Below are 22,236 nucleotides of genomic sequence, written 5' to 3' on the forward strand. Positions count from 1 at the left end.
ACAGGCAGAGAATCGGAGCTATACGGACGTGCGGGTGGCTCATTCTGGGTGCTTTGCAAAGACGGCAAAGTGCTGGCAGGTTTCATCGGCACCACAAGGATGTTCCGGGGGTCGGGTAATCCGGTGTTGACATGCCTCCAGGTGAATCAGTTCATCGTCTCTCCTCGATGGTTGTCCTCTCAAGATGCTGATCTCCTGACAAGCCGCTATGGAGAGACCAGTGAATCTGAGCATCAAGAATCTTCTGCTCGATCATCCTGCCGTCCATCTACTCGTCAATTGTGTCTACTGAGGAAAAGAATCCAACTCCGAATGTTGTCCCTCTTTTGATAATTCTTGTACTCGCCGACGTCGGAGAGCAGTTGATGTAGATATAACAAATTGTTGATTGTCGTTGTAACGATTTCTTCACCGATTACATCTTTCTTGTCCCTCCGACAGGACTCTCATCAGCCTCAAATCTCCGGTATATGTCTTGTCATTCTATCAGCTGAGTGCAAAGTGCATATATACACTGCAGACATGAAGGCATTTATTCCCCTTGCAAATGCTCTGAAAATGTGTTCTAAAGTGTGACCTATGCAACACTATGCCCTAATTAAGCAACTTTGTGTCCCAAAAAGGCAGTTAATTACAATTTAGTGTCATTTAATAACAAAAACGAACGGTCGCAAATGCTTTCATGTCTGCGGTGATATGTGCAGGGCACATCCTCAGGTCGCAAGACCGACTAGGGCAAAAGCAGGGCAAAAACAGAACAAGCCGCGAACCAAAGCACAGCCCGCGACAGAAGACTGGCCGCCAACGACTACGACTCACCGAAAAAACACTCACAACACACGCTATCCCAGCACATAATCGTACAAATCGAACACCCATGCACTAAAATATAAAATACAACATGCCCACTGACATCGCGCTGCCGCCCCTCTCACAGCTTTGCATGCTCGCCTGGGCCCGGAGGCACCCCGTTCGGGTTGAACCTCAGTGCATCCTTGTTACGATACACGTCCTGCGTGATGGATTTGTACCCCGCGACGGTCATCAATATATCCAGCTCCTGCACACGCATCAGCCACCGCACGCCCAAGCAAAAAAAACTTCCCACGCAGACTCACCGCAAGCAAGCTCTTCATGACGTGCCGGCATCCATACTCGCCCTCGTGCGCCATGCCCCACACGTAGAGCCGCCCCACCTCGACGACATGCGCGCCCAGCGCAATCGCCTTGAACACGTCCGCGCCCGTGCGCACGCCCGAGTCGAATATGATCGTCATCTCTGCTCGCGCATCAGCGATCCGACCCCATCGAATCCCAGGCACACTCAACTATCACCGACCGCCTCCGCGATTTCCGGCAAGACCTCAAGGCTGCCCACCGCACCGTCCACCTGCCGGCCCGCATGGTTCGTCACAACGATCCCATCACACCCCACCTCGAGTGCTCGCCGCGCATCCGCCGCACTCTGGATCCCCTTCAGCACGAAAGGCCGCCCGCCCGAGATCTTCTTCCACTGCGCGCCACTTAGTTAGTCTCTATGGCACGAGCACAACCAGGACGCGCACCTCGCCAATCAACCACCGGACCTTCTCCCACGTGTGCGCCTTGCCGTGCCACACGCTGTAGTCGATCCATTTGCCCGAGTCGCGCGCGAGCTCGTCGCCGTGCTTGCGCATGAACACTGGGTCCGACATCCCGATCTCGTTGCCTACCTTTGTGGGGGCCAGCGTGAGTCAGCTGTCAGGGTGCTCGACTCACGGTACCGGGATAGTAGAACCTGTCGTCGCAGTTAGCATCGAAATCGCCGGGGCCTCGACGTGCACTCACGTATAGTTGGCGAGGTTGATGTCTGTTGGGCGCCAGCCGAGCTGCCAAGTGTCCGTCGTGAGCATCAGCACGTCGAAACCCGCCCGCCATGCGCGCGTGATGAGCGAGAGTGTCTGGCATACGTCAGCTTTCGCATTGCAGCACCAGAGCACGGACTACATACTATCTCGTCATCGTGCCCCATGTATAATTGGTAGAAGCGCGGGCTCTGTGCGCTTCCGCCATTTGGGCCTGCATCACTGTTAGTTATTGTGCGAGAAAAGGGAGACGGACCGCACCATCGTATCGCCAGACGCTGTTGCTGTCGTTCTTGATGGCTGCGCCCGCATCGTTAGCGGCAGCCACGGCTTCGATAGGTTGTGAGCCTGCGGTAGAGAGGCAGTACTAGGAAAGAAGACATTCGTGAAATGTTCGAAGATGCGGGTGCGAGGGGGAAGGTGAGTTAGTGCCGAGTTGCATTTGACTCGCGAGTTCATTCACACGTTCGTCACGTTCCCGTGAGATGCGCGAACTATTGGCAGAGTGCCTTATATGCAGTTGGACATGACCACTGACCGTACTCAGACTCAAGTTATCCTGCCTGATGATGAATAACAAAACCCTTTGCAGACGGGAGGCGGAGGGTTACACATAAACAAAACCCCACAGTCCGCCATGAAGAAGGACGAGCGTCTAACATAGCGCTAGCGCTCAGTTCGCTCGGCAGAACAGCATTCGGACAACAACATGCGCATTATATGCGCACGTCTGCAGCCAATAGCAGGCACGGGAATCAATGGTACCAAAGTCATCTGGATTCGCGAGGCGAGTGAACTCGCAAGTTAACTCCAACTCGCAGCAACACTAGGACGAGTGAGAAAGGAAGGGGTAGGACAGATCCGCCATCCATTCAATGGACACTCACCGGAATTCCGAGCTCTCCTGCGATCTTGGCAGGGACCAGCTCACCGAGCTGGTGATAGAGCTTGTTGATCCCGATGGGGGCAAACATGATCGGGGCGGGGATACGGTGACCGAATATCGTCGCTGGCGGTCGCGAAGGTCATTACGCAAGCATACCCACGCATATATGCTCAAGTACTCACTAGTCAAGTCGCGCACGTTGGTATCAACAAGCGTACGCGGCACAATACGCCAGCGATAGAATGCCTCGCGGTTGGCGCGGTCTGTCCAGCCGAGGCCGGCGTTAGAGCTGGCATAGAAATACGCGCGGTCACTGAGCTTCTTCTTAATGGACTCTTGCAGCTCCTCTGGGTGAACGGAGAAGCTCGGCACTGCGGGCGCGTCAGCGGTGAGCAAAGGTGAAGAGAGCTTGCACGCACGCTGTCCAGTGTCGCCGCCGCGCTTGAAGACCTCACGCTGATAGAGAGAGTAATGGGGCGAGGGGCCGTTGGGCTTGTTCTCAGAGTCCATGGTCGCATATGTGGTGGCTTCTGTGACTGGTAAGCCTGCTGCTGGTATGGGGGTTTGTATCTTGAAGGACTTGAATTTATATCTGCTCACATATCCACAGAGATGATGTCAGGGCATGACGAATGACGAAGGTGATGCAGGAGACACGGAAGGGGAGTCATCGGAAGTGCGACGACGTTGGGTATCGGAAGACCGTTCGCGTTGAGTCGTGCTGCCGTTGCATCCTGTACGCCGTCCTGCGCGCGAGCATAGGAGGACTGGTGATTCCGATGCGAGCCAGGGAGCCCGCAGCCCGTCGACGGGGAGGCGGCGTGAGCGAGATGGGGCGTAACGCGTGACGTCACTCGACGCGTGTTCTCACGTGCCTAAGCGCTTAACCACCGCGTCGCCGCCACTAGGCCACACGGACCCTTGACTATTCCCTCCCCTCACTCCCAATTAATCCTTGTGCAGCGTTGCAATTAGCCCCATCGAATTGAGTGTCACCACAGTTACCGTGAAGACGACGAGATGGCTGGATAGGTGTCTGTTGCGGAATTCCGGCCAAGATCGCCTGCCCGATGCTGAGACCTTGTGGGCAGATTGCGGCGGATAGCCTGTACTTGAGAGCGTATGATTAGGGAATGTAGCGATCGTGGGATCCACGATTGCTTGCAAAACGTACGGTTTGGAAGAGGTGGAGACGAGATGGAGAAGAGGGATGTCTGAGTTTCACGATGGCGATGGTAGTATGCGGAAATTGAAATTGTTGTTTAGTCGCGCGGAATGTATATGAAGTAGGGGATTGTGCAAGAGACGATGATGCATAGCCAAGAACTTCGTGCAGGACCTTGGGCACGTGGAAGAGGGGGAGAGACGAGGGTAGGATCTTCGTGGTCCACTTGAGCATGCCCTTACATGGTTGCCAGAGCGGAGACGATACCACGAATTCGAGAAGCATCTACCGCGCGATTGCAATGATCAATATTGTTCTTCTAGTAGACTTCTCTCACTGTGGCACTGCAGTTCCAATATCGCGATGCAGATGAATGTGTGAGTCTAGGCATAAAACGAGGGACACACCAGAAGATACCTCGCTTCATTAGTCGCGGGAATAAAGGTTCAACTTTCTGCTTCCACTGCTCCTCGGTGACCATCTCAACGTTGAAAGCATGGGCAAATTCGACGTTGCTCAGTGTCTTGAAAGAGGCGGATGCAAGATGATTGTCGACCTCTCTACATCGAGCACAGTTGTGGATATCGAGGAGTTTCTTCACCTCCTCCTTCATTTGACTGTCACGATCCCTCCCTACTCTCGCACCATGTCGGAGAACTATCACAATTTCTCGCAGCTGGTCTGACTTGATTGAAAGTAAGACTTGACACAATGTGTCAATCTCGAAACCTCGAGAATAACCAACAAAGGTTAGCTGCAGTCTCTGCAGTGAGGTATGATCAATGAAGGATGGCATTGAACCTGGAGAGACTCTGATTAGCATAAATGCTTACATAAACTTAGAGTGCACACCTGCAGCCGACACCTCTGCATGTGTCTGTTGTCCTGAGTATGGAAGGACCAATTGCAGTTCTGGGAGTGAGCCAGATACAGCATCCAATAGTTGCTTGTATTTCCATTGGTGTTGTAGTTCAGCTGCAAGAGGTGAATCATCGATGTTGAGTCTCTGCAAGCGACTCGAGATGCAAGGATGAGCAAGGAAGTCCATGAGTTTCTCAGACCCCATAAGAGCATCACCGAGTGTCAAAAACCTGATGCTGACGCGGTTGTGATATAGATCAAACGTATCATGGTCGAAGTAATCATGTATGAATTCCAGATCGCAGCATTCGAGCTCGACCAGACCCCGCAGTGCGCACACGAGGCGCCCGAAGACAGTGATCGACGGGAACGTAACACCATGGAGATCAAGACGAGTGACGGAGAAGGCGGAGAGATGCAGGAAGATATCTATGTGCATCGTCCACGGCTTCCACTCTGTATTCCTGATTTTGAGCAGGTCCAGCCGGGGCAGCTTGCGAGCGAGCAGGATCGCCGCCATCGACAGTGCGGACAGATCTACGAGCCGATTTTCCCCCGCATACATGCTGCCCAATATGGACATCTCGCGCGCCCGCTTCGACAGCTCGGGTGTCTGCTTCAGCATCCTTGCATATGCCTTCACACCCTGGACACCGTTATTGATGTCGACCCACTGGTCCAGATGAAAGCGACTTGGAGAGTACCACGCTCGGCAGACGAGCCTGCACCGCCTCAAAGTCCACTGGTCATTCCACAGATGGTCGATCACGTTCTCCCACACCTCAATCGGAAGCTGCGGCAAATTTCTCGTCGCCTCGGATGAGCCCGTCTTGCCCGCCTCACCCTTGACCTAAGGCAGCGCAGCGCGTAAATCGTCAAGAACGCATACGTGGCGCTTTCTCACTCACAGTTTGCGCAAGCCTTTGCACTTCAAGCACGCTGTCCGCTAAAGCTTTCGTGTCGCGTTTCAGGTGTTGTTCGGAGAATGCCATAGTTGGTGTCGAGTGGTGGTAGATGGCCGCAGATGTGACTTTCGAGGCCGGCTCTTGGGATATATGTATTCATCTAGATGCGCTGCACCTCAATGAACATCGCCACTGCCACAGGACAAAGGGAGGGCAAAGAGGGCAAAGGGGATGGCTGGAGTACATAGCTTCGGGCGCCGCGCGTCATCACGTACACTTCTTATCAGGATATCATATCGGATTGATGGTATCAGACCACACATACCGTAAAGTCTCATCAAGTTGACCACATCGCCGCACTGGCACAGACACCACGAGTGCGGTCATGAGGTTGCCGACCCGTCGTCGCCGCTGAGGCTATGCCACGGCCACCAGTATGAGGCTCCCTATAGCAGTACCGCAGTATGCGCAGTATGCACGCAGAGTCGAGGTGGTCTTCTATGTTGCGCTTGCGCCATCGAACCTTATGCAAGCGTGTGAGAGCGCTCATCAATCAATCTTGCGGATACCTTTCCATCTCTTGTGGTACAGCAGAACTGCATGGTTGATGAGAGTCGATGGCGCAAGCAACAGGACAGTTTCTCTGCTGTACTGGGTGCAAACGCGCCATGGTCCCGCTCAATTCCCTTCAAGTTGCTCCCTAAATGGGAGATTGAGCATACGAGAGAGCTTGCGAAGCGTCTCCTCCCCGAGAGTACTTCCAGTCCTGAAATACGGACTGTTTCACCTCGCAGACCGGTTCGACGACATCGAGATTTACCGCACTTGCCAACACTTGATCCTTTATAGTCTGGTTGCCACTAATTTCGCCAGCATATATTCTCGTTGCGCTGCACTATATTGCTTGCATCCTGACGTTCACCTTGAGCGCCTCTGCAGAAAGAAAGAGATTCATGAGCCCCAATGTCGGACTATACTATGTGACTTGACAGCATGCAGCATTTAAAGACGAGGCACACTGTTGCTTACCGAGAAAAGGGATAGCATTGTGATAGCCACAGCCACTAGCTGCTAGATATCACGATGCTGCTGACGACTAAACACGACACGTATCACGTACACTCCTCATAATTTCTGACCTTCATACTGGATCTCCTCGGTGCCCTCAACGATCTCCTTCACCAGCGGCGCGGTCGTCTTCCTCGTCGCCTCCGCATTCTTCTGCTTCCACACACCCACCTTCACCCCCGTCCCCAACCCCGCACGCTTCCGCACGCCCAGCTCGTCCCACTTGACGTCCTTGAGCCTCAGCTCCTTGCTCCTCTCCAGGCCTTTGAACAAGCGCTTCGCGAGCACCGCCCCATCTTCGCCTTCGCTGTCCGTCCTCACGACGAACAGCTGCTCGCGCCGGTGCTTGACCTTGCCCTTCTTTCCCGGGCCGCGAAACGACGTCAGAATCCCCAGCGCCGCTAGCCCGCGCTCCGCCATCCACCCCTCCGCCTCCCTCGCGAACTTCTCCTCGCCTTCGCGCGCGAACCACGAGGAGAGGCTCACGGGCACCGAAGAGAGCCCGACGAGGATCTCGCGCGTGGCCGCCCAGGACGGCGTGAGCGCGTACTCCTTGTAGTCCCTCCGGAGGAGATCGCGCGTGCCGAGGTGGTCGAGAGACCTCTTCTTCGTCTGCAGCGTGCCGTTGAGCGCCTGGATCGCGGGGTTGTCGTACAGGACTGGCGTGGATTGCGGGTTGAAGGATATGGTGGGGTCTGGTGTGAAGGAGAGAGTGCAGCGCGTGGCGAGGAAGGCGGCTGCTTGCCGGTCTTGGTCAACTGCCTTTCCGCCTGGGACCATCCCCGAGGTGTCGATGACGATGGCGGACAGAAGGAGCGTGGCGAGTTCGCCCGGGAGCTTGCCCGGACATTTCTGCGCGAGGTAGAGCGTGAGGAGCGACGCGCAGCTGCCGATGCCTGTGGTGATGATGCGCGGGTTAGCGGTGTCCTTGTATAGCCCCTCGTCCGCGTGGTGGTCGATGATGGCGACGACGCGTGCGTCGGGGTTGTCTGAGGAGAACTGCGCGCTCAGTCGGTTGTGGTCCACCAGTGCGAATTTAGTGGACGGGAAAGGAGCGGGCTTCGTGTGTGGGACGTCGGAGATGCATAGGAGGCTGGAGGGATCGAGTCCGGCGAGGGAGAAGGCGTATAGATTCTCGAGACGCAGGTGGAGGTCGGAGTGTGGTGTTTGAACGAGAGGAACGGTAGGCGTGTTCTGGATGTTGTTGGCGTACCACGCGTATGCGATCGCACATGCTGTTGAGTCAAGATCTGGTGCCAATAAAGGGATGTGTCAGCTCTGAGGCCGGACATATAACACGCCATTTTCAAGGAGCGTCTTGAGCGACCATCAACAATACGTAAGAAATTGGAGGATTCAAAAGACCACAACGGGTGTTCTGAATGATGAGCAGAACACTCACCACCAGCCTCGTTCCCCATCACTACCGTCCACTCTCGTGAGGTTCCCTGCTTCACGGCATTGAGATACTCCTCCTTGGTCCTATCGACGAACTCGGAGAGCGTCGATCCAGGAGACACATTCCCGTCCGAAGGTGATTTGAGCTGCACGTCACCGGGCATGCTGCTGTGTAAGACACTATTCACGCTGAAATAGGATCGGCTCTCCCGTATGCGAGTGTCTTTTGATCGGCTATGGCAGGTCGAGGAGAGTTTTGGCCTGGACGCGCGTGTGCACGAAGAAATCCAGACACGTTGGCCGATCAAACTCGTCCGCACGAGCCAAAAGCTGCGAACACTCAAAGATGGCAATGCTACACAAAAATTGGAGGTGGGGAGGGGGAGGGAATAGCAAAGGTACGTGTGGCCTGCGGGCCACGCGGGGGGATGCGTCATGGGTTAAGCACGTGATGTAGGAAGAACGCGCAACGGGTCGAGTGACGTCACGCGTTACGGTGCATCTCGCTGGGCCACACGTTGGTCGACGGGCTGCGGGCTGCCCGGCTTGTATCGCACGCGTATAATGGCGTACAGAAACGGTAGCATGAACAAACCCGAACGGTCTTCCGGATCCGTTACCCAACGCCGTCGCGCTTCCGATGACTGCCCACCCGCGTCTCCTGCAGCATCACCCTCGTCATTCATCATGCACATGCCCTGACATCGTCTCTGCCCCCTCTATGAGAAATGCGCGAGCTGATATATATTCGCGTCCCTTCACATACAAACCTCCCCACCGGCAGACTTAACAGCCACCGCGTACGCGACCATGGACCCGGAGAACATGCCCAGCGGCCCTTCGCCCCACTGCTCTCTCTACCAGCGTCATGTGCCCTGCGCATATATGCACTTTGCACTTAGCTGTTTGAATGATATAAGGCATATACCGAAGGTTTGATATATTTTCCTTTTCTACAATTATGAGTTGGAAAAGTGCGTTTTGTGAGTTTCTTTTGTGATAATGCTCGACGTAGTAGCTGGTGCAGTCTGTTGCGAACCGTGCACTGCTTCGTGGTCTTTCTATTGCTTGCGGACTCCACTTCAATCAACCATGCAGGTCTACTGTAAACACAAGAGACGGGAAGATTGACAACATTGATTGATGAGCGCCCTCATACGCTTGCGTAACGTTCGATGGCGCAAGAGCAACACAGAAGACCGCCTCGAGCCATCGTCTTAAGTACGGAATAATCGGCTGGCCACTAAGATAAAGCACATTCCAAAATTAAGGGCTTGTCGGAAACCAGTTGAATGACATTGGCTCAAGGCATGGGAGGAGATTAACTGAAGGAGTCTTCGCGGCTCCCTAGTGGTGGCCATTAATGAGTCACGTGGTTATCATAAACGCCGGTCTTGCTTACAAGCGCTTGTGCCGCCTCCGACTCTCCTCATTTCCACCGCATCGACGCTCGCTTTCTCCCCACATAGCATCATGGCGACCGCACCAACGAAGCAAGCACTGCTTGAACTTTACCACAATAGTCTGCGCACGTCGCGGGCATTCAGCTCGTATAACTTTCGGGAATACTTTGTGCGCCGGACCAAGGATGAGTTCCGGGTCATTCAGGTTGGTCTGCTGGTTCGTCTCTTCAACGTAACGTTCTGATCGTTCTGGTCGATCGTTTGTGTAGAATGAGGCTGACCCGGGGAAGTTGTCCGCATTCTACAACGACAAGGTGAAGGAGCTGGAGGTGCTGAAGCGCAGTGCTATCGTCAACCAGCTGTATGGTGGATGGAGGCTTGTGGTCGAGACGCAGAACTCTGAACGGGAGAGGAGCGATAATTAGAGTGCCGCATTGCCTTTGGATGCATTGGGATTTCTTCTATCATGGTATGCCGTCCTTGGCTGTCAAGTCGTACCCTCTCACGTATCCTTGTTTATTGCAGTCTTTCAGTGACATCGCTTTCTCATTGGAGTGCGATGACGCTGTACATCTGCTACGATTTGCTCGGCTGTATGACTATGGATGTATGTGCATATATATGTTGCGGGCTCGTTGTTATACCACTATTGAGGCACTCTGTACGATGATTTAGCCTTATCTAACGCATGTTGGCTTGAGTTGCATCCCAAATATGAGAGATCCTGGCATCGCATGCTGATTATGCGCATAATGCAGTACGTGCCAGGGTAGCAAAAGTACAAAGTCGCCAGGCGCAGCTCGTTTCTGATGTCACCACGATTCGCTTCGTCACGTCTTCCACAGCTGCTTTGACGCAAGTGGTATTCACAGATTATCTTCACAGACACATACATCACGGTTTGATGCTCTATTCGACATATGTTTTCTTTCTAACACGACCGTGACATCTATACGTGCAAGGAAAAGGATCGTGCCCGGAAACCATAGCCATTACCTCACGTTGTTCATGTAACTCCATGGTCACTAGCCTGCAAAAAGACGTCTTGCCATTCGGCGGCATGCGTATGTGCAGTGACCGAAGCGTGATGGCCGATGTGCGGCGAAGGGGTAGGAGCCACTCACCCCATCACCATGGCGTGCCACTGATTGCTATCACAATACAGATCAGTGGTGATGGGCCGCTTTTCTCCTACCTCTTACGGAAAACGGCAGGGCTTGGTCCGCTTCGTCAAGTGCTGTGGCCAACACTGGCCACCCACGGTGTATATCGAAAATTTCAGTTATAATGCACCCATCTCAGTGCCTGTCTCGTTATCCCTCTGCGGCCTTTATCCCTGCTTCGAGCACTCGCTCAGTGACGCCACGAACATATTTTGGCTAGCGAGCTCTCATCATCCTCATTTCTAAATGTCTACTCCGAATCCTTCGTTGGCGGTGTGGCACGGGCAAACAGCGTCTCAAAAATGTCTACAAATTGATGAGCTTTGCGAGATGGTCGTACGCGAACTCTACGACGAAGGGCATGGAAAAGGCTCAGTTGCAAGTCTGGCGTCAACCTGCCGGACGTTCAAACTCAAGGCGCTGAAGGTGTTGTGGGAACACATGGAGAGTCTGAAGCCATTGGATAGTCTGCTGCCTGGACAGATCCAGCGTTGCGACGGAAAGTGCCTTGCAGAGAACGGTGACATCGTATGTGTATTTTATTAAGAGGCTTTCTGGCATAGTATTTGACTTATTTCCAGACAACATGCTCCTTCACAGAGCCCGCCTCCGCTATCCTCGATCGTGTCAAGTTCTACGCGAGCCTCATCAAAATATTGGAGTGGAACAACGGTGACAACGTTATAGCGAATACGATCAGACACTGTGGTTTCTTCTCGCAAGGTCCTCTATTCCAAAACCTACGCTCGTACTCCTTCCACGACAACAGCCGTTTCGCCTCTAGCAGGCTTTCAGTTCCTCGCGGGTCATTGTTTCTCAATCCTCAGCTTAACGATCTGCAACTGTTCAGTGAATATCCCGAATCAGATCCGTTCTGCGATCTCCTCCAGGATTTGGTCGATAAAGAGCACAAGACGCTCCATACCATGCAAGTGATCGACGAAAGCGGAATGTGGTCTCGTCTGTCAAGTGCAGACGGCATTGCACTAGCGAGTGTCTTGTCTATGCAAGATCTCAGGGACTTCATTTGCAATATGCCTCTCCCTTCAAATGGATTGAATTACCTCGCAACCATGCCTCACCTCGCAAACCTCAAGCTGACACTCGACATGAAGACCACGGGTGAATTCTGCAAGAACAAAGGACTCTACGAACGGTTCACCACGTTAACTTCACTGGACGTCGAGCTGTTTACATTAACCGAGCAATCTCTAGCCTTCTTCGGCTCGATAAGTTCTCCTATTCTGGAGACACTCAAGATCAGTACACTCAGCCGCTGTTCACCAGTGATGTTTCGGAAACACCTCACGTTGCTTTCACATTCGCCTTACAGAGAATACATCAGCACCCTAGACATCACACTCCAGGACGGATATTTTGTCCTTCCAAAGGACTCCGATGTGATCACCTCTAGCGAACTGAGGCCACTGGTCAGTTTTCCCAACTTAAGAGTCGTCAGGTTCGAATCGGCGATGATGAAGCTTGAAGAAGGGTTCATGCACCAACTGGCATCTGCATGGCCCTCTCTATATTCATTCAGGTTGCAACACGCGGGCGAAATATGCTACTTTCCTGTTCCGATCGGCGGTCTCGTGCATTTCGCTCGCCATTGCCCAGAACTGCAGATCATTGCGATGCGTCTGGATACAGATATACCGGACCTACCTGAATGGAAGTCAAGCAGCAAAGCCGATTTTTTCTGTTGCGACTTGGTCAAGGGTGTTCCCGACGAAATGGTGTACCGCTGCGTCGACTTTCTGTCCGTGCTCTTCCCGGCTCACGATCCGCTGGTTGATGACAGTCAGGACTCTGCTGGCGGAACAATGTTGAAGAAACGTCCGAGTGCGAAAGACGAAAAAGACTGACAGTCGACGTGCAGTCTCACAAACTAGTATCTCCTTGAACGCTATCCGATTTAACGAGTCGTCTGGCAGATTTCGAAGGGTACTATTATACACAATGCGATTTTCTAAGGAACATTTGCCTCTTTCATAGTCTTGATTTCATGATGGCGTTTCACGTGAACTTTACAGTCATTCGAGTCCCATTTCTGATGTATTTGTTTTCTCAAAGTCAATCAATATTAATGTGCTGTGTTTTCTCACGCGAAAGTTGCACCTCATGCCAGCTTGAAGCATCGCCTAAATCCCAGCCAAATTGCCCTTCTGTGAGGAATGTATATGGACGCCCAAGCAATATCAATCGTCAATGCCGTGAATTGTGGCTGGAAGAAGGCCCTAACTTCCGCGAAGCAGTTGCCCATCAAAGTGATCTCTGATCGAGATCCTATTTCTGCGCGTCTATCTACCACGGTTTCTCTTCAATACCAGTGTCGGTGTTGGCGAGTCGGCCGTACCTTCGCTCACAACACATATTCTATTCTCTCTCAATATGATCCCATCGACAATCTCCATCAAGGTCGAGTTTGGTGGCGGGCTCGAACTGCTTTTCTCGAATCAGCGCACGCACCGCGTTACGCTCCCCGCGCGGATACCCGAGTCCAGGACTGATGAAGAGAATGAGAAGGCCGAGGAACAACGGCAGGAGACAGCAGAAGGGAGGCCTATAGACATTGAATACCTTATTCTGTGGCTACGTGATAACCTGCTGAAGGAGCGAGCGGAGCTATTCGTGGAGAACGGGACTGTGTGAGTAGCTCATCAGGACTTTGTGGACATCTCCTCGCATTCTGGCTAATCTTCCCTGCTATAGGCGGCCAGGAATTCTTGTCCTCGTAAATGATACCGATTGGGAGCTGGAGGGCGAAGGACAATATCAACTGAAGGATGGCGATGAGATCGTTTTCATCTCGACGCTACACGGTGGATAGAATTGCTTCCACGGTGACATTGAAAGATGTTGCAACGCCTTAACTCACGCATGATCATGGGTGAGTTTGCTAAGGACTTCTACGTCCTTCGTCAGGCTCATTTCTTCCAGCTCTTTATTGGAGCAGCCAGCCACCCATGAAGCCTCTGCGGCCCATGACAATAAAGGGGACTCCAGGTGCAAGGCTGATCCTCATGTACGATACTTACTGTTGTGATGACGGATCCACATGCCAGGGAGAGGCTGAACAGGACAGCTCGCAGTGAGGAGGGATCGATAGTAGACTAGACTATTGGAATGGAATACTACTATACAATGTTGGATCCAATCGTCGTTCCGAACGTTACGATTTCTTTTGCGAGCCCCCCCAGCCCAGCTTCTCCCAAAATCCCTTGCTCTGCGTGGGTTGAGGCGCATCCGCCGCGGGGGAGCGCACCGCATCCACGGATGCCGGCGCGGCGCTCACACCCTGCGGTGGCGAGGGCGTCGTGTCATCCTTGTCATACCCCTCCTCGAGCCGTGTCGACTCCTCCGCCGCCTTCAGCCGCTCCTCAAACGCTGCGCGCTCCTGTGCCGCCTCTCCGAGCGCCGTCTCCTGCTTCGCGGCCGCCCGCGCTTCCTTCTGGTTCTTCAAGTTCCCGTACGCGTACGAGCCACCAACTAGCGCGATGACCGTCGCGCCCTGGAGGATCACGCGCGCGCGGAGCCAATAGTTCATCGACTTGCGCTCACCGCGCCGCATCTTGACCATCGCGGTAACCAGAGCGACCGTCGTCGCCGCTGCGCCTGTATATATCCGGCATGAGTGAGAGAGCCTGCGAGAAGAAGGACGGGTGGGTTTGGGGGCGAGTACGAACCGATAGGCACGAGTGGCTCCTGCTTGAATCTTCGCCAAAACTTCTGACCAATGCTCTCCGGAAGAGTGACTTTGCCGTCAGCGACGGCTTCCGCGTTCGTGACGCTCATAGCAGAAGAGCTCTCTTGGACGGCGTGGCGGTAGTGCTATGAGACGCAAGACAGCCTCCGAGAGAAGTCAGTATGAGTAACGAGAGTGGAGCGTGGGCTTCAAGTGGATGTCGGAGCGCCGTCTTGGGATTTCTTCCGCGCAGGTTGGCTCTATGTACACACTTTGCTCGTAGGCAAGGCGGACAGGAATGCGCTCGCCGAGTACGATGAGGCAAACAGATGGGAAAGGGGAGGGAGTTGCTCGGACGAGCACGGCTTGCTCGTGATGTACGAGTATTCGGAATTGTTATTGATTCGCATTGAAAGTGTGGGAATACGTCTCCGTTAGCTTGACAAAAAATTGCAGTTAGCAACAACTCGTTTCGATCGAGTGACCTCGGGGTTATGAGCCCCGCGCGCTTCCAGCTGCGCCATGTTGCTGTAAATAGTTGTCCAAGCCTTGTTATATATAATACGATATTTCGTCTTTGTGACACTCCATGCCCCGCCACACGCCAGCCAAACTCCTACACAAGTTCGTCAGCTCACAACCCATCGGCTGACTCGCGATCCTCACGAAGTAGGGGGAAAAACACAAACAGCAGCAACTCGTTTCGATCGAGTGACCTCGGGAGTTATGAGCCCCCACGCGGTTCCACCTGCGCCATGCCGCTGCAAGCAACGCGCCAATATGTTTCATCTATGTCTTTATTCCATTCCATGCCACGCCAGCAAGACTTCTACCTACTTCTACGCAAGTTCGTGGGCCGCTCACGTCGCAACCCATCTGCTGACGCACGAGCCACAACGAAACAGTCGAGATGTTTTGACCCGCTTATCTGAGTTCCTTCCTACGATCTCCTCTCCTTAACGTCAGAGGCCCGTCTCTCCTTGTAAACCTTCTCGTTCCGTATACATCTCACAACTTAGCCAGCCAACTTGCAGATCGGCTCGCACGATCTGGGTCTCATAGCAGGCAAGGACGATGGCCGCACAATCTGTACGACACTCGATGTGCTGAACTTCTGACCGCATTCTGCTTTACTTGTATTAATAATTTTTGAAGATAGCAGTCTCAGATACGGTGACCTCACTTCAGGATAAAGAATTCAGAAAGGACAACGCAAATCAAATGGCAATCCTCAATAATCATTACCACAACGAATACTAGGATAATCTGTATATATGCGCCCATTTCGCCCGCCAATATCGGACGGACCAGCTCATCCCCACAGCGCGTCCACATCAACCTGATGAGGGCCCCTCTGTTGCTCTCCGCCTTGCCCCTGCTCCTGGCCTATAGCAGGCCCGTCGTTTTCGTCATCCGTCGAAAGCATGATCGCGCCATTTCGATAGCCGCGGAAGCGCATGTACAGTGACGACGCCATCAGCCCAAGTGGATATGCGATCGTAAAGAGCACGCAGGTAAGCTGTTATTCGCAAGCGCGAAGCGGTGAATGATACTGTGTGAAAGAGGGAGTCGGGGATGAGAAAAGCAGGACGTACCCAGACAGGCATCGGCTTCGGCGAGCGGCTCCACACGCTCGCGCACAACCAGCTAGCGGAGACACACCATACAATGTCGCGGCTCAGAATTACGACGAGCAGACCTGTCAGGATGTGTGCGTGTTAGCAGCCGAACCTCAAACCAGCCGTGAGAAGATCGCTCGCACCGAAAACGTTCACGCCCATCATCACCCCGAACCCGGTCCACTGGTATCGCGCATAGTGCTGCGGCTCACTGGGGGAAAATGCATACCCCAGCGTAATACTGTGGCATATTTTTGTCAGGATTGTTTGTTCATCTATACGGTGTGGCAATAGGAAGGACGCACAAGAGGCTGTACGGGAACATGACCATGAGCGGCCACAGCATAAATGCCCGAACGGGCGCGTGGATGAACACGACGTCGAGCGGCCTGTATCAAGCGGACAGGTGAGTGTTTCACGCAAACAGACAATGTGGGGAGGGAGGGAAATCAGAGCGTACCGAGATCGCGTAGGGCTATCGTACACGAGTAGGGTGATGTTCGCGTAGATCATTAACGCAAGGAGGATTCCGAGCAAAACTGTGGAGACAAGGAATGCTTGGAGAACCTATTAGGAAGATTGGCCACAGGTGAGCCGCAAAGGAGGCAGTATCCAGGAGATGAAGGGGCTCACCCAGGCGATCGCCCAGAAGGCCATAACCCAGTTGGCGATGACGAGGGGGAGGCCAACTCCCTTCACGAGCGCGATCTAAGTGCCATTGACGAAGCTCCGTCAACGAGGAGGGTTGTAGGATACGCATGAGCAGCGAACCTTGGTCTCAGGCTTGCGGGCGCACACAAGCAAGACACAATACCCAATTTGTCCGATGAACAACAGCGACACATATATCGCGATGAGCGACGGATTTGGTGCGACCGTTGTGGAATATTGTCTTGATATCTCGCCTGTGGGAAGAGGATTCGTATTCAGCAGTCCAACGCTGGAGGGGCCCTCGCGAATAGACTCACTGAGTCCTGGGGTCAGGACGGCGGAGCAGACGATCGTTGTCGCAATGTTGATAAGGAGTGACAGCGGTGTGAGGACTTGCAGTCTGTTTCATCACGGTAAGTATTACTATTGTTAGAGACGATGTCTCCTTGCTTTGTATGGAACGAACCGTATCAAGGCAAGATACTCTCTTACTGCCGGGTGGCGCGTATCGATGGGCATGCTCTCCATCATCCTGGTAATTCACTAGGCAGGAGAACGAGGAATATCTGTAAATTTTGTTTCCGGGGGCAGAGAGGATGAGCGTTGGAGAATAAAGCCAGCGTGCGGTAAAATGCAAGAAACTGGAGAGAACGCCATGAATTTGAGACACGGTGGCTTGGACGTGAACTGGGCCGTATGATGTCATGATGTCACCAGAGGCACAGTCATTGCACCGCTCGCCATATATGGAAACTCTAATACTGCACCTGCTATATCTAGTGTGGCCAGCGAAGAGATCCATTTCATTCCGCCATTTGCCAACCGGTTCGCTTAGAAGAAGAAATCAATGAATGACGTTGAATTACGCAACAACGCTGATGACCATCGCAGTGGCAATAGTAACAAAATTTACTAGTAACAAAGCAGCTATCGCTCCAACTCCTTCCCGGACTTCATATCAAGCACGCGACTCGACCAATATCCATAAAGCTCTCAAAGTCCCCCCTCTCCCCCACCCCCGGAATGGATGGAAGAATGTCAGCAGTGAAATACAGCTAAAGTCCCAGCGAGAAAAGATTTCGGACCTTCTGCAAACGCGTCGAGCCTCTTTTCGCGGGCTTTCATACTAACTCATGAAGGTTGATATCGAGACCACCACGGGCGCATCTAAGTTTCCTGACTGACTCGCTGAATTGCATCCGGACTTCTGCGTTGGGCCATTCATCGAGTATGATATCCAGAGTTTTCAATTGCTGCGACGAGATCGAGCCTATGACTTTTAATAGCGTCGTGTTGATATCGCGCGTGCGTATCCGGAGTTTCGTGAGGCTTGTAGAATAGGATGGAGGAGAGTCGCGGATCTTGTTATGGACTGCATTGCGGAGGAAGTGCCACCGTGAGTGGAAGCCAGTGGGACACACGAAATATAGACTTTTCAGCCGAGTCATGACAGATAGTGCCTGAAGTGCAGCGGGAGGAATCATGAATTTTAAGGAGAATTCTTCCAGATCGGCTGATTTGAGGAAGGAGACCAAAGTTGTATTGGCCAGCGCACGCGAGGATCGCGATGCATGCATTGACAGCTTGCCGATGTGCAGAATAGCCAATTTTCTGCAACGAATCTTTGCGATATCGAGGAGATTGACCAAATCGGTTGGAGCGATACAGTCATGGTCCAAGTACAGTGCCTGGAGCGCAGAGGAGAACATCGTCTCGGCCGGCAGAATCATCATGCGGTAAGTCTGTGTGTATCGGTGGATGCGGAGCTCTCGTAGTTGTGGGAACAAGATCCGATTACGTGGAAGCCATTGGATGAACCGTTTGAGAGCTGCGAAGTCCGGGATCGATCCTTGCGTCCAGGTGAAAACCTCCACGAATTGTGCACAGTGGACGAAACGATTGAAACCCGCCAAGAACTCCAGACTCGACGTAGACAACGACTTTGCGTCCTGCATATTGCGGCAACATTAGTTTGGGGTTGCAAACATAGCCACAAAGCCGCTTACCTGTACACTGTCTGCAAGAAGTGCCATCAGACATCCCTCATCCTCTATTCCGTTCCATGTCTCAGATATTTCTGGATCAGGCAGCTTGAAAGATGGGGAGTTACGCAGGATGTGGCGGTAGCCACTGCACGTGAAGAAAACCGGCGAAACATTGGAGGTTGAATCGGTGCATGTTGTATTCCAGTCACTTTCATTCTGCATAGACAGTAGACGTTGATCAAACGCCCCAACGTAAGCACTACCTGGCCTTACCTCATCTGATTGCTGATAGGAAGAAACGAAACTCTGGGCATCACCTTCCCCATCCCAAATGCCAATTAGAGTTTCTTCGCTCGACTGCAGGGTCGCGACCGAGGAATCAGCGATGCCATAAACGCTGGTAGCCTGCATAGAGGGTAAACTTTGAGCGCGAGCTACGCCACTGACATATCAAGACATTACCTCTCTCAAGACATCTACCTCCGGTGGCGGCGAAGCACGGAAATCCATGGTCGTGAAGAAGAAACAGCAGGTTCACGGATATATATACTCCTGATGAGCCTGTGGCAGCCATTGATCTTATGATCCAGTGCACACAATCCGACTCCCAATGCGTGCTGTTCTTGTTCAATCTCTTTATTGACCAGGTGGCCAGACCTTCGAAGCGGCCCCCTGTGTACAACCACGGAACGACCACCGATCGCAAGAAAGGCGAAAGCGCCACACCACTCTTCCAGAAAGATCAGCGACAACAACACCGAAGCTATTGTTCGGTCGAGTACTGGCCACAAAATCCATCCCGGGCCAGTGCCACCATCCGGATGTTAGGCCACGCTAGTTTCGTCGTATTTTTGCTTGCCTATCAAGCTAACTGGCTCAAAGCCAGCGGCCAGAAAAAATGTACTAAGCTAGTCAGACATCCTGGCATCTGAGATATGGCGTTCATTTCCGTGAAAATGAAACCAGAGGTGGTGCATGATCGCCACGTTTATTGCTGCTATCCAGCACATTCCTTTGCATGCAGATCTTTTCGGACCTGGAACGCCAAAGCTCCCTGACGGATAGCGGCCCTGAAATTTCATCACGGCAAGGTGAGCGCAATACCAAGCAGTTGCAGTGCTTGGGTCACTCACCTGCGATAGCCGCCAATGCCAGATGTGACCAACCGGCCCTGTAGCATAGTGGCATCACTGCAATTATGGCACGGGCCATCGATTCTTCCCAGACACACAGGTTCCGCTTTTGGAGGTGGATTATTGTCTCTATTGTCTCGAAACGCAGTGCGAACATTCATGATGATGAAGACGAGCCGTTAAGGTCCGACCGCATTCCTTCCGCCAGACTCCTCGGATCCACTACCCAAAGCACAGCCTTCTCCACCTCGTCGCCCGCTTCTCCTCCCGTCTCCTGAAACTCATAATCATACCTCTCCGTGCCCGCCTCCCGCGCAGCCTTGATCTCCTTCAGGATTGCCTTCACGCTCGCCTTGTTCGCCGTCAGCGTCGTCCACCCGCGCACCGTGCCCCACAGCATGCTCTGCATTGTATGCACCGTCAGACGCGGATTCACCTTCGTTACTGCCGCACGCGGGATCATATCCACGTTCATCTCTCCGATATCGCGCGCGCTTTTGGGCGTGGAGTGGCTCGGCTCCTCTAGAGACGGTGTCGAGGTCCCAGATGGAGAAGTTGTTTCTTGTGCCAGTATCCTCCTGCACGTGCCTGCTAATTGTCGGAAGAAGGGAGACAGCGGCTGGCGCTCTGCTTGTCCTCCTTCGCCGTAAGCATGTGACGGTGGCTGGAGACCAGGTTCGGGCTCAGAAGCCGGGAAGATCTTAATAGGAAGCAATGGGAGGAACCCCCTGGGGTACCGAGAGTCCCGCCAGTAGGACTCCTCCGCTTCTTCCCGAGTCATCGCAGGGTCCGCAACGGGATGGAACAGTGCCTGTGCACGGCGCTTTTCGTTCGTGCCTCCGATACGAGAGAGCACGATCCGGAGGAAGCGATCCCATGCGTCCGGCGTCGTCCAGAATTCGACAGGAGGGAACCCTGGAGTACTCGATGGTCCTGCGAGGGCACGCAGGTGATCATGGATGTCCTGAATCAGACCTTTCGCCATTTCCTGTAGCGCTTGGTTCGACAAAGCTCTGGAATGAACTCCGAGACCCTCGTCCGCTTTCCAGCCTTCAAGATACGCAGCAGCATCCACGCCCTCGGTCATCTCGATGCGCTTCTTCTTCCACTCGCGATACTGCGGAGGAGGAACGAATCGCGCCTCGGCCTCCTCGGGTGACTTCGGTAACGGTGCGTGCGTGATGTCGGACACGAGGGCGATGAGGATGGAGAGGTCCAAATTGATATGGAGCGTTGGCTCGTAGCGGGGAATATGCTTCGGCGGGTGAGTAGTAGGGCGTGAAACGGAACTAACCTCCCTCTCTCCGAGCTGCACGTCTATCCCCATCTTCTTCAGCTCATCTATTGTTTCAGCGATGCGTGGGTCGTGGTCTTTCGGGTCGGAAGGCGAGGGTTCCAGGCGTGTGAGACGCATAGTCACTGCCGGTGGTTCGTTCGTACCCGGCAGCGGGTTCTCCTGCGCTGCCTTGATAAGTGCGCGGCCCGCTTTCAGGATGGAGTTGTCAAATGATGCAGATGCCAGACTGGAGCCATGGTCCCCAGATTCCTCGTCGGACCCGTCTTCTGAGTCGGTCATGTAAGAGTCTATTTCGCCAAACTCCGCGAGCATGCGGGAGTTTTTTGTCCTGAAATGCAGATATAATGTTAGCGATACGTCCTAGACACCTGAGTATGAGCAATTCTCTGCGATGCCGAGATGCTATGAGACGATGAGAACATGAGCTAAAACTTACGTATAGACGCGGACCCATCGTCGACCATTGTCCACAACAACGTCGACCTTCACTCCCGGAGGTTTCTGAGAGCGACGTTTAGACGCAGAGCGCACATGCTGCGAGTCATAATACGTCCGCCAAATGGCAACGACTGGTGGCGTCGCTAACAGGACTTCGTTCCACACAGCAATCAGGTATGGCGCATTCGTTGATAGAGGCGGCAGGGAGGCGCAGCGTGGATCATCCAAAAACTACTAATAATCACAGACACGTCACTCTGTAAAGCAATGAAATTTGTTCGTGGACACACACACTTTCTCCAGGACATCCAAGTCCCGCCTGACGGCATCGCGCAAGGCGCGCAAGCCCGAGACCGATTCGTGGGGCGCGGCATTTGCATTCTCCTTCTCACCCTCTGGTCGACCATGATCGAAGGACGTGTCCAGTATGGGAGGTTTGGAGACAGTGGGCCCGAAATTTGCCATGTCCTGTAGAATGCCTCGCAATTGCGACCGGAGAGACTGAAGCTCGGGGTGGACAGCATCATCGAGACCAGTATCCATCGTGGCAGCGACAGAATTGTTGGTGAATATCAGACGTCCAAGATGTCAAGCTGTAAATGATAAATGCGTTCACTGATGAAGAGATTGGCTCGTAAATGAACGGCATAGTACTATCATCAAGCGCGCCTGAAGAAATGGATCTCTAATTGGATCTCTAATCTATAGGCTATGTCACGGTTGCTTAGCCGCTGA

The 22,236-nt window shown here is 53.2% G+C and overlaps 11 protein-coding genes and 2 non-coding genes across 13 annotated transcripts; 3 read left to right on the forward strand and 10 right to left on the reverse strand.

The window, feature by feature from the left end:
* Positions 1 to 534: 534 nt before the first annotated feature.
* LAESUDRAFT_742589 (L-lactate dehydrogenase) lies at positions 535 to 3,691 on the reverse strand. Its single transcript, XM_040911202.1, has 11 exons — positions 3,150 to 3,691; positions 2,913 to 3,101; positions 2,732 to 2,853; positions 2,106 to 2,211; positions 1,991 to 2,058; positions 1,828 to 1,940; positions 1,759 to 1,777; positions 1,566 to 1,712; positions 1,330 to 1,513; positions 1,119 to 1,279; positions 535 to 1,060 (listed from the first exon to the last, which is right to left on the reverse strand). The coding sequence occupies exons 1-11, from the start codon at positions 3,238 to 3,240 to the stop codon at positions 932 to 934; spliced, it is 1,329 nt and encodes a 442-aa protein (XP_040765898.1). The 5' UTR covers positions 3,241 to 3,691; the 3' UTR covers positions 535 to 931.
* Positions 3,655 to 4,483, reverse strand: LAESUDRAFT_78697 (uncharacterized protein). The gene is made up of 3 exons (XM_040913899.1): positions 4,303 to 4,483; positions 3,905 to 4,239; positions 3,655 to 3,836 (listed from the first exon to the last, which is right to left on the reverse strand). The coding sequence occupies exons 2-3, from the start codon at positions 4,178 to 4,180 to the stop codon at positions 3,732 to 3,734; spliced, it is 381 nt and encodes a 126-aa protein (XP_040765899.1). The 5' UTR covers positions 4,181 to 4,239; positions 4,303 to 4,483; the 3' UTR covers positions 3,655 to 3,731.
* On the reverse strand, positions 4,484 to 6,043 carry LAESUDRAFT_78696 (uncharacterized protein). The gene is made up of 3 exons (XM_040913898.1): positions 5,987 to 6,043; positions 5,665 to 5,909; positions 4,484 to 5,606 (listed from the first exon to the last, which is right to left on the reverse strand). The coding sequence occupies exons 2-3, from the start codon at positions 5,746 to 5,748 to the stop codon at positions 4,725 to 4,727; spliced, it is 966 nt and encodes a 321-aa protein (XP_040765900.1). The 5' UTR covers positions 5,749 to 5,909; positions 5,987 to 6,043; the 3' UTR covers positions 4,484 to 4,724.
* A 473-nt stretch (positions 6,044 to 6,516) lies between these two features.
* On the reverse strand, positions 6,517 to 8,518 carry LAESUDRAFT_676805 (DHH phosphoesterase). The gene is made up of 3 exons (XM_040905638.1): positions 8,132 to 8,518; positions 6,691 to 7,979; positions 6,517 to 6,594 (listed from the first exon to the last, which is right to left on the reverse strand). Exons 1-2 carry the CDS (start codon positions 8,289 to 8,291, stop codon positions 6,787 to 6,789), a joined length of 1,353 nt encoding a protein of 450 aa, XP_040765901.1. The 5' UTR covers positions 8,292 to 8,518; the 3' UTR covers positions 6,517 to 6,594; positions 6,691 to 6,786.
* Positions 8,519 to 9,600: 1,082 nt separating this feature from the next.
* On the forward strand, positions 9,601 to 9,955 carry LAESUDRAFT_649885 (uncharacterized protein; the record flags this gene model as incomplete). Its single annotated transcript, XM_040904205.1, has 2 exons — positions 9,601 to 9,735; positions 9,800 to 9,955. 2 exons carry the CDS (start codon positions 9,601 to 9,603, stop codon positions 9,953 to 9,955), a joined length of 291 nt encoding a protein of 96 aa, XP_040765902.1.
* A 984-nt stretch (positions 9,956 to 10,939) lies between these two features.
* On the forward strand, positions 10,940 to 12,671 carry LAESUDRAFT_770513 (uncharacterized protein; the record flags this gene model as incomplete). Its single annotated transcript, XM_040913784.1, has 2 exons — positions 10,940 to 11,221; positions 11,275 to 12,671. The coding sequence occupies 2 exons, from the start codon at positions 10,940 to 10,942 to the stop codon at positions 12,556 to 12,558; spliced, it is 1,566 nt and encodes a 521-aa protein (XP_040765903.1). The 3' UTR covers positions 12,559 to 12,671.
* Positions 12,672 to 13,084: 413 nt separating this feature from the next.
* On the forward strand, positions 13,085 to 13,523 carry LAESUDRAFT_713078 (ubiquitin-like modifier 1; the record flags this gene model as incomplete). The annotated part of the gene is made up of 2 exons (XM_040906938.1): positions 13,085 to 13,341; positions 13,406 to 13,523. The coding sequence occupies 2 exons, from the start codon at positions 13,085 to 13,087 to the stop codon at positions 13,521 to 13,523; spliced, it is 375 nt and encodes a 124-aa protein (XP_040765904.1).
* A 342-nt stretch (positions 13,524 to 13,865) lies between these two features.
* LAESUDRAFT_697668 (uncharacterized protein) lies at positions 13,866 to 14,768 on the reverse strand (the record flags this gene model as incomplete). The annotated part of the gene is made up of 2 exons (XM_040906317.1): positions 14,380 to 14,768; positions 13,866 to 14,308 (listed from the first exon to the last, which is right to left on the reverse strand). The coding sequence occupies exons 1-2, from the start codon at positions 14,486 to 14,488 to the stop codon at positions 13,866 to 13,868; spliced, it is 552 nt and encodes a 183-aa protein (XP_040765905.1). The 5' UTR covers positions 14,489 to 14,768.
* Positions 14,769 to 14,835: 67 nt separating this feature from the next.
* Positions 14,836 to 14,908, reverse strand: LAESUDRAFT_t37. Its single transcript has one exon. It is a non-coding gene; the product is annotated as a tRNA-Met (tRNA).
* Positions 14,909 to 15,066: 158 nt separating this feature from the next.
* LAESUDRAFT_t36 lies at positions 15,067 to 15,141 on the reverse strand. Its single transcript has one exon. It is a non-coding gene; the product is annotated as a tRNA-Met (tRNA).
* A 514-nt stretch (positions 15,142 to 15,655) lies between these two features.
* On the reverse strand, positions 15,656 to 17,262 carry LAESUDRAFT_724171 (uncharacterized protein). The gene is made up of 9 exons (XM_040908556.1): positions 17,115 to 17,262; positions 16,966 to 17,048; positions 16,769 to 16,902; positions 16,631 to 16,705; positions 16,458 to 16,564; positions 16,303 to 16,386; positions 16,141 to 16,238; positions 15,974 to 16,077; positions 15,656 to 15,897 (listed from the first exon to the last, which is right to left on the reverse strand). Exons 1-9 carry the CDS (start codon positions 17,177 to 17,179, stop codon positions 15,691 to 15,693), a joined length of 957 nt encoding a protein of 318 aa, XP_040765906.1. The 5' UTR covers positions 17,180 to 17,262; the 3' UTR covers positions 15,656 to 15,690.
* A 318-nt stretch (positions 17,263 to 17,580) lies between these two features.
* Positions 17,581 to 19,420, reverse strand: LAESUDRAFT_749036 (uncharacterized protein). The gene is made up of 4 exons (XM_040911540.1): positions 19,096 to 19,420; positions 18,907 to 19,038; positions 18,655 to 18,849; positions 17,581 to 18,597 (listed from the first exon to the last, which is right to left on the reverse strand). Exons 1-4 carry the CDS (start codon positions 19,141 to 19,143, stop codon positions 17,770 to 17,772), a joined length of 1,203 nt encoding a protein of 400 aa, XP_040765907.1. The 5' UTR covers positions 19,144 to 19,420; the 3' UTR covers positions 17,581 to 17,769.
* Positions 19,421 to 19,582: 162 nt separating this feature from the next.
* Positions 19,583 to 22,150, reverse strand: LAESUDRAFT_676817 (uncharacterized protein). The gene is made up of 4 exons (XM_040905639.1): positions 21,796 to 22,150; positions 21,500 to 21,732; positions 19,767 to 21,391; positions 19,583 to 19,703 (listed from the first exon to the last, which is right to left on the reverse strand). Exons 1-3 carry the CDS (start codon positions 22,042 to 22,044, stop codon positions 19,924 to 19,926), a joined length of 1,950 nt encoding a protein of 649 aa, XP_040765908.1. The 5' UTR covers positions 22,045 to 22,150; the 3' UTR covers positions 19,583 to 19,703; positions 19,767 to 19,923.
* Positions 22,151 to 22,236: the final 86 nt, after the last annotated feature.

The sequence above is a fragment of the Laetiporus sulphureus genome (assembly GCF_001632365.1).
Source record: "Laetiporus sulphureus 93-53 unplaced genomic scaffold LAESUscaffold_12, whole genome shotgun sequence".
In the NCBI taxonomy this organism is placed as follows: Eukaryota; Fungi; Basidiomycota; class Agaricomycetes; order Polyporales; family Laetiporaceae; genus Laetiporus; species Laetiporus sulphureus.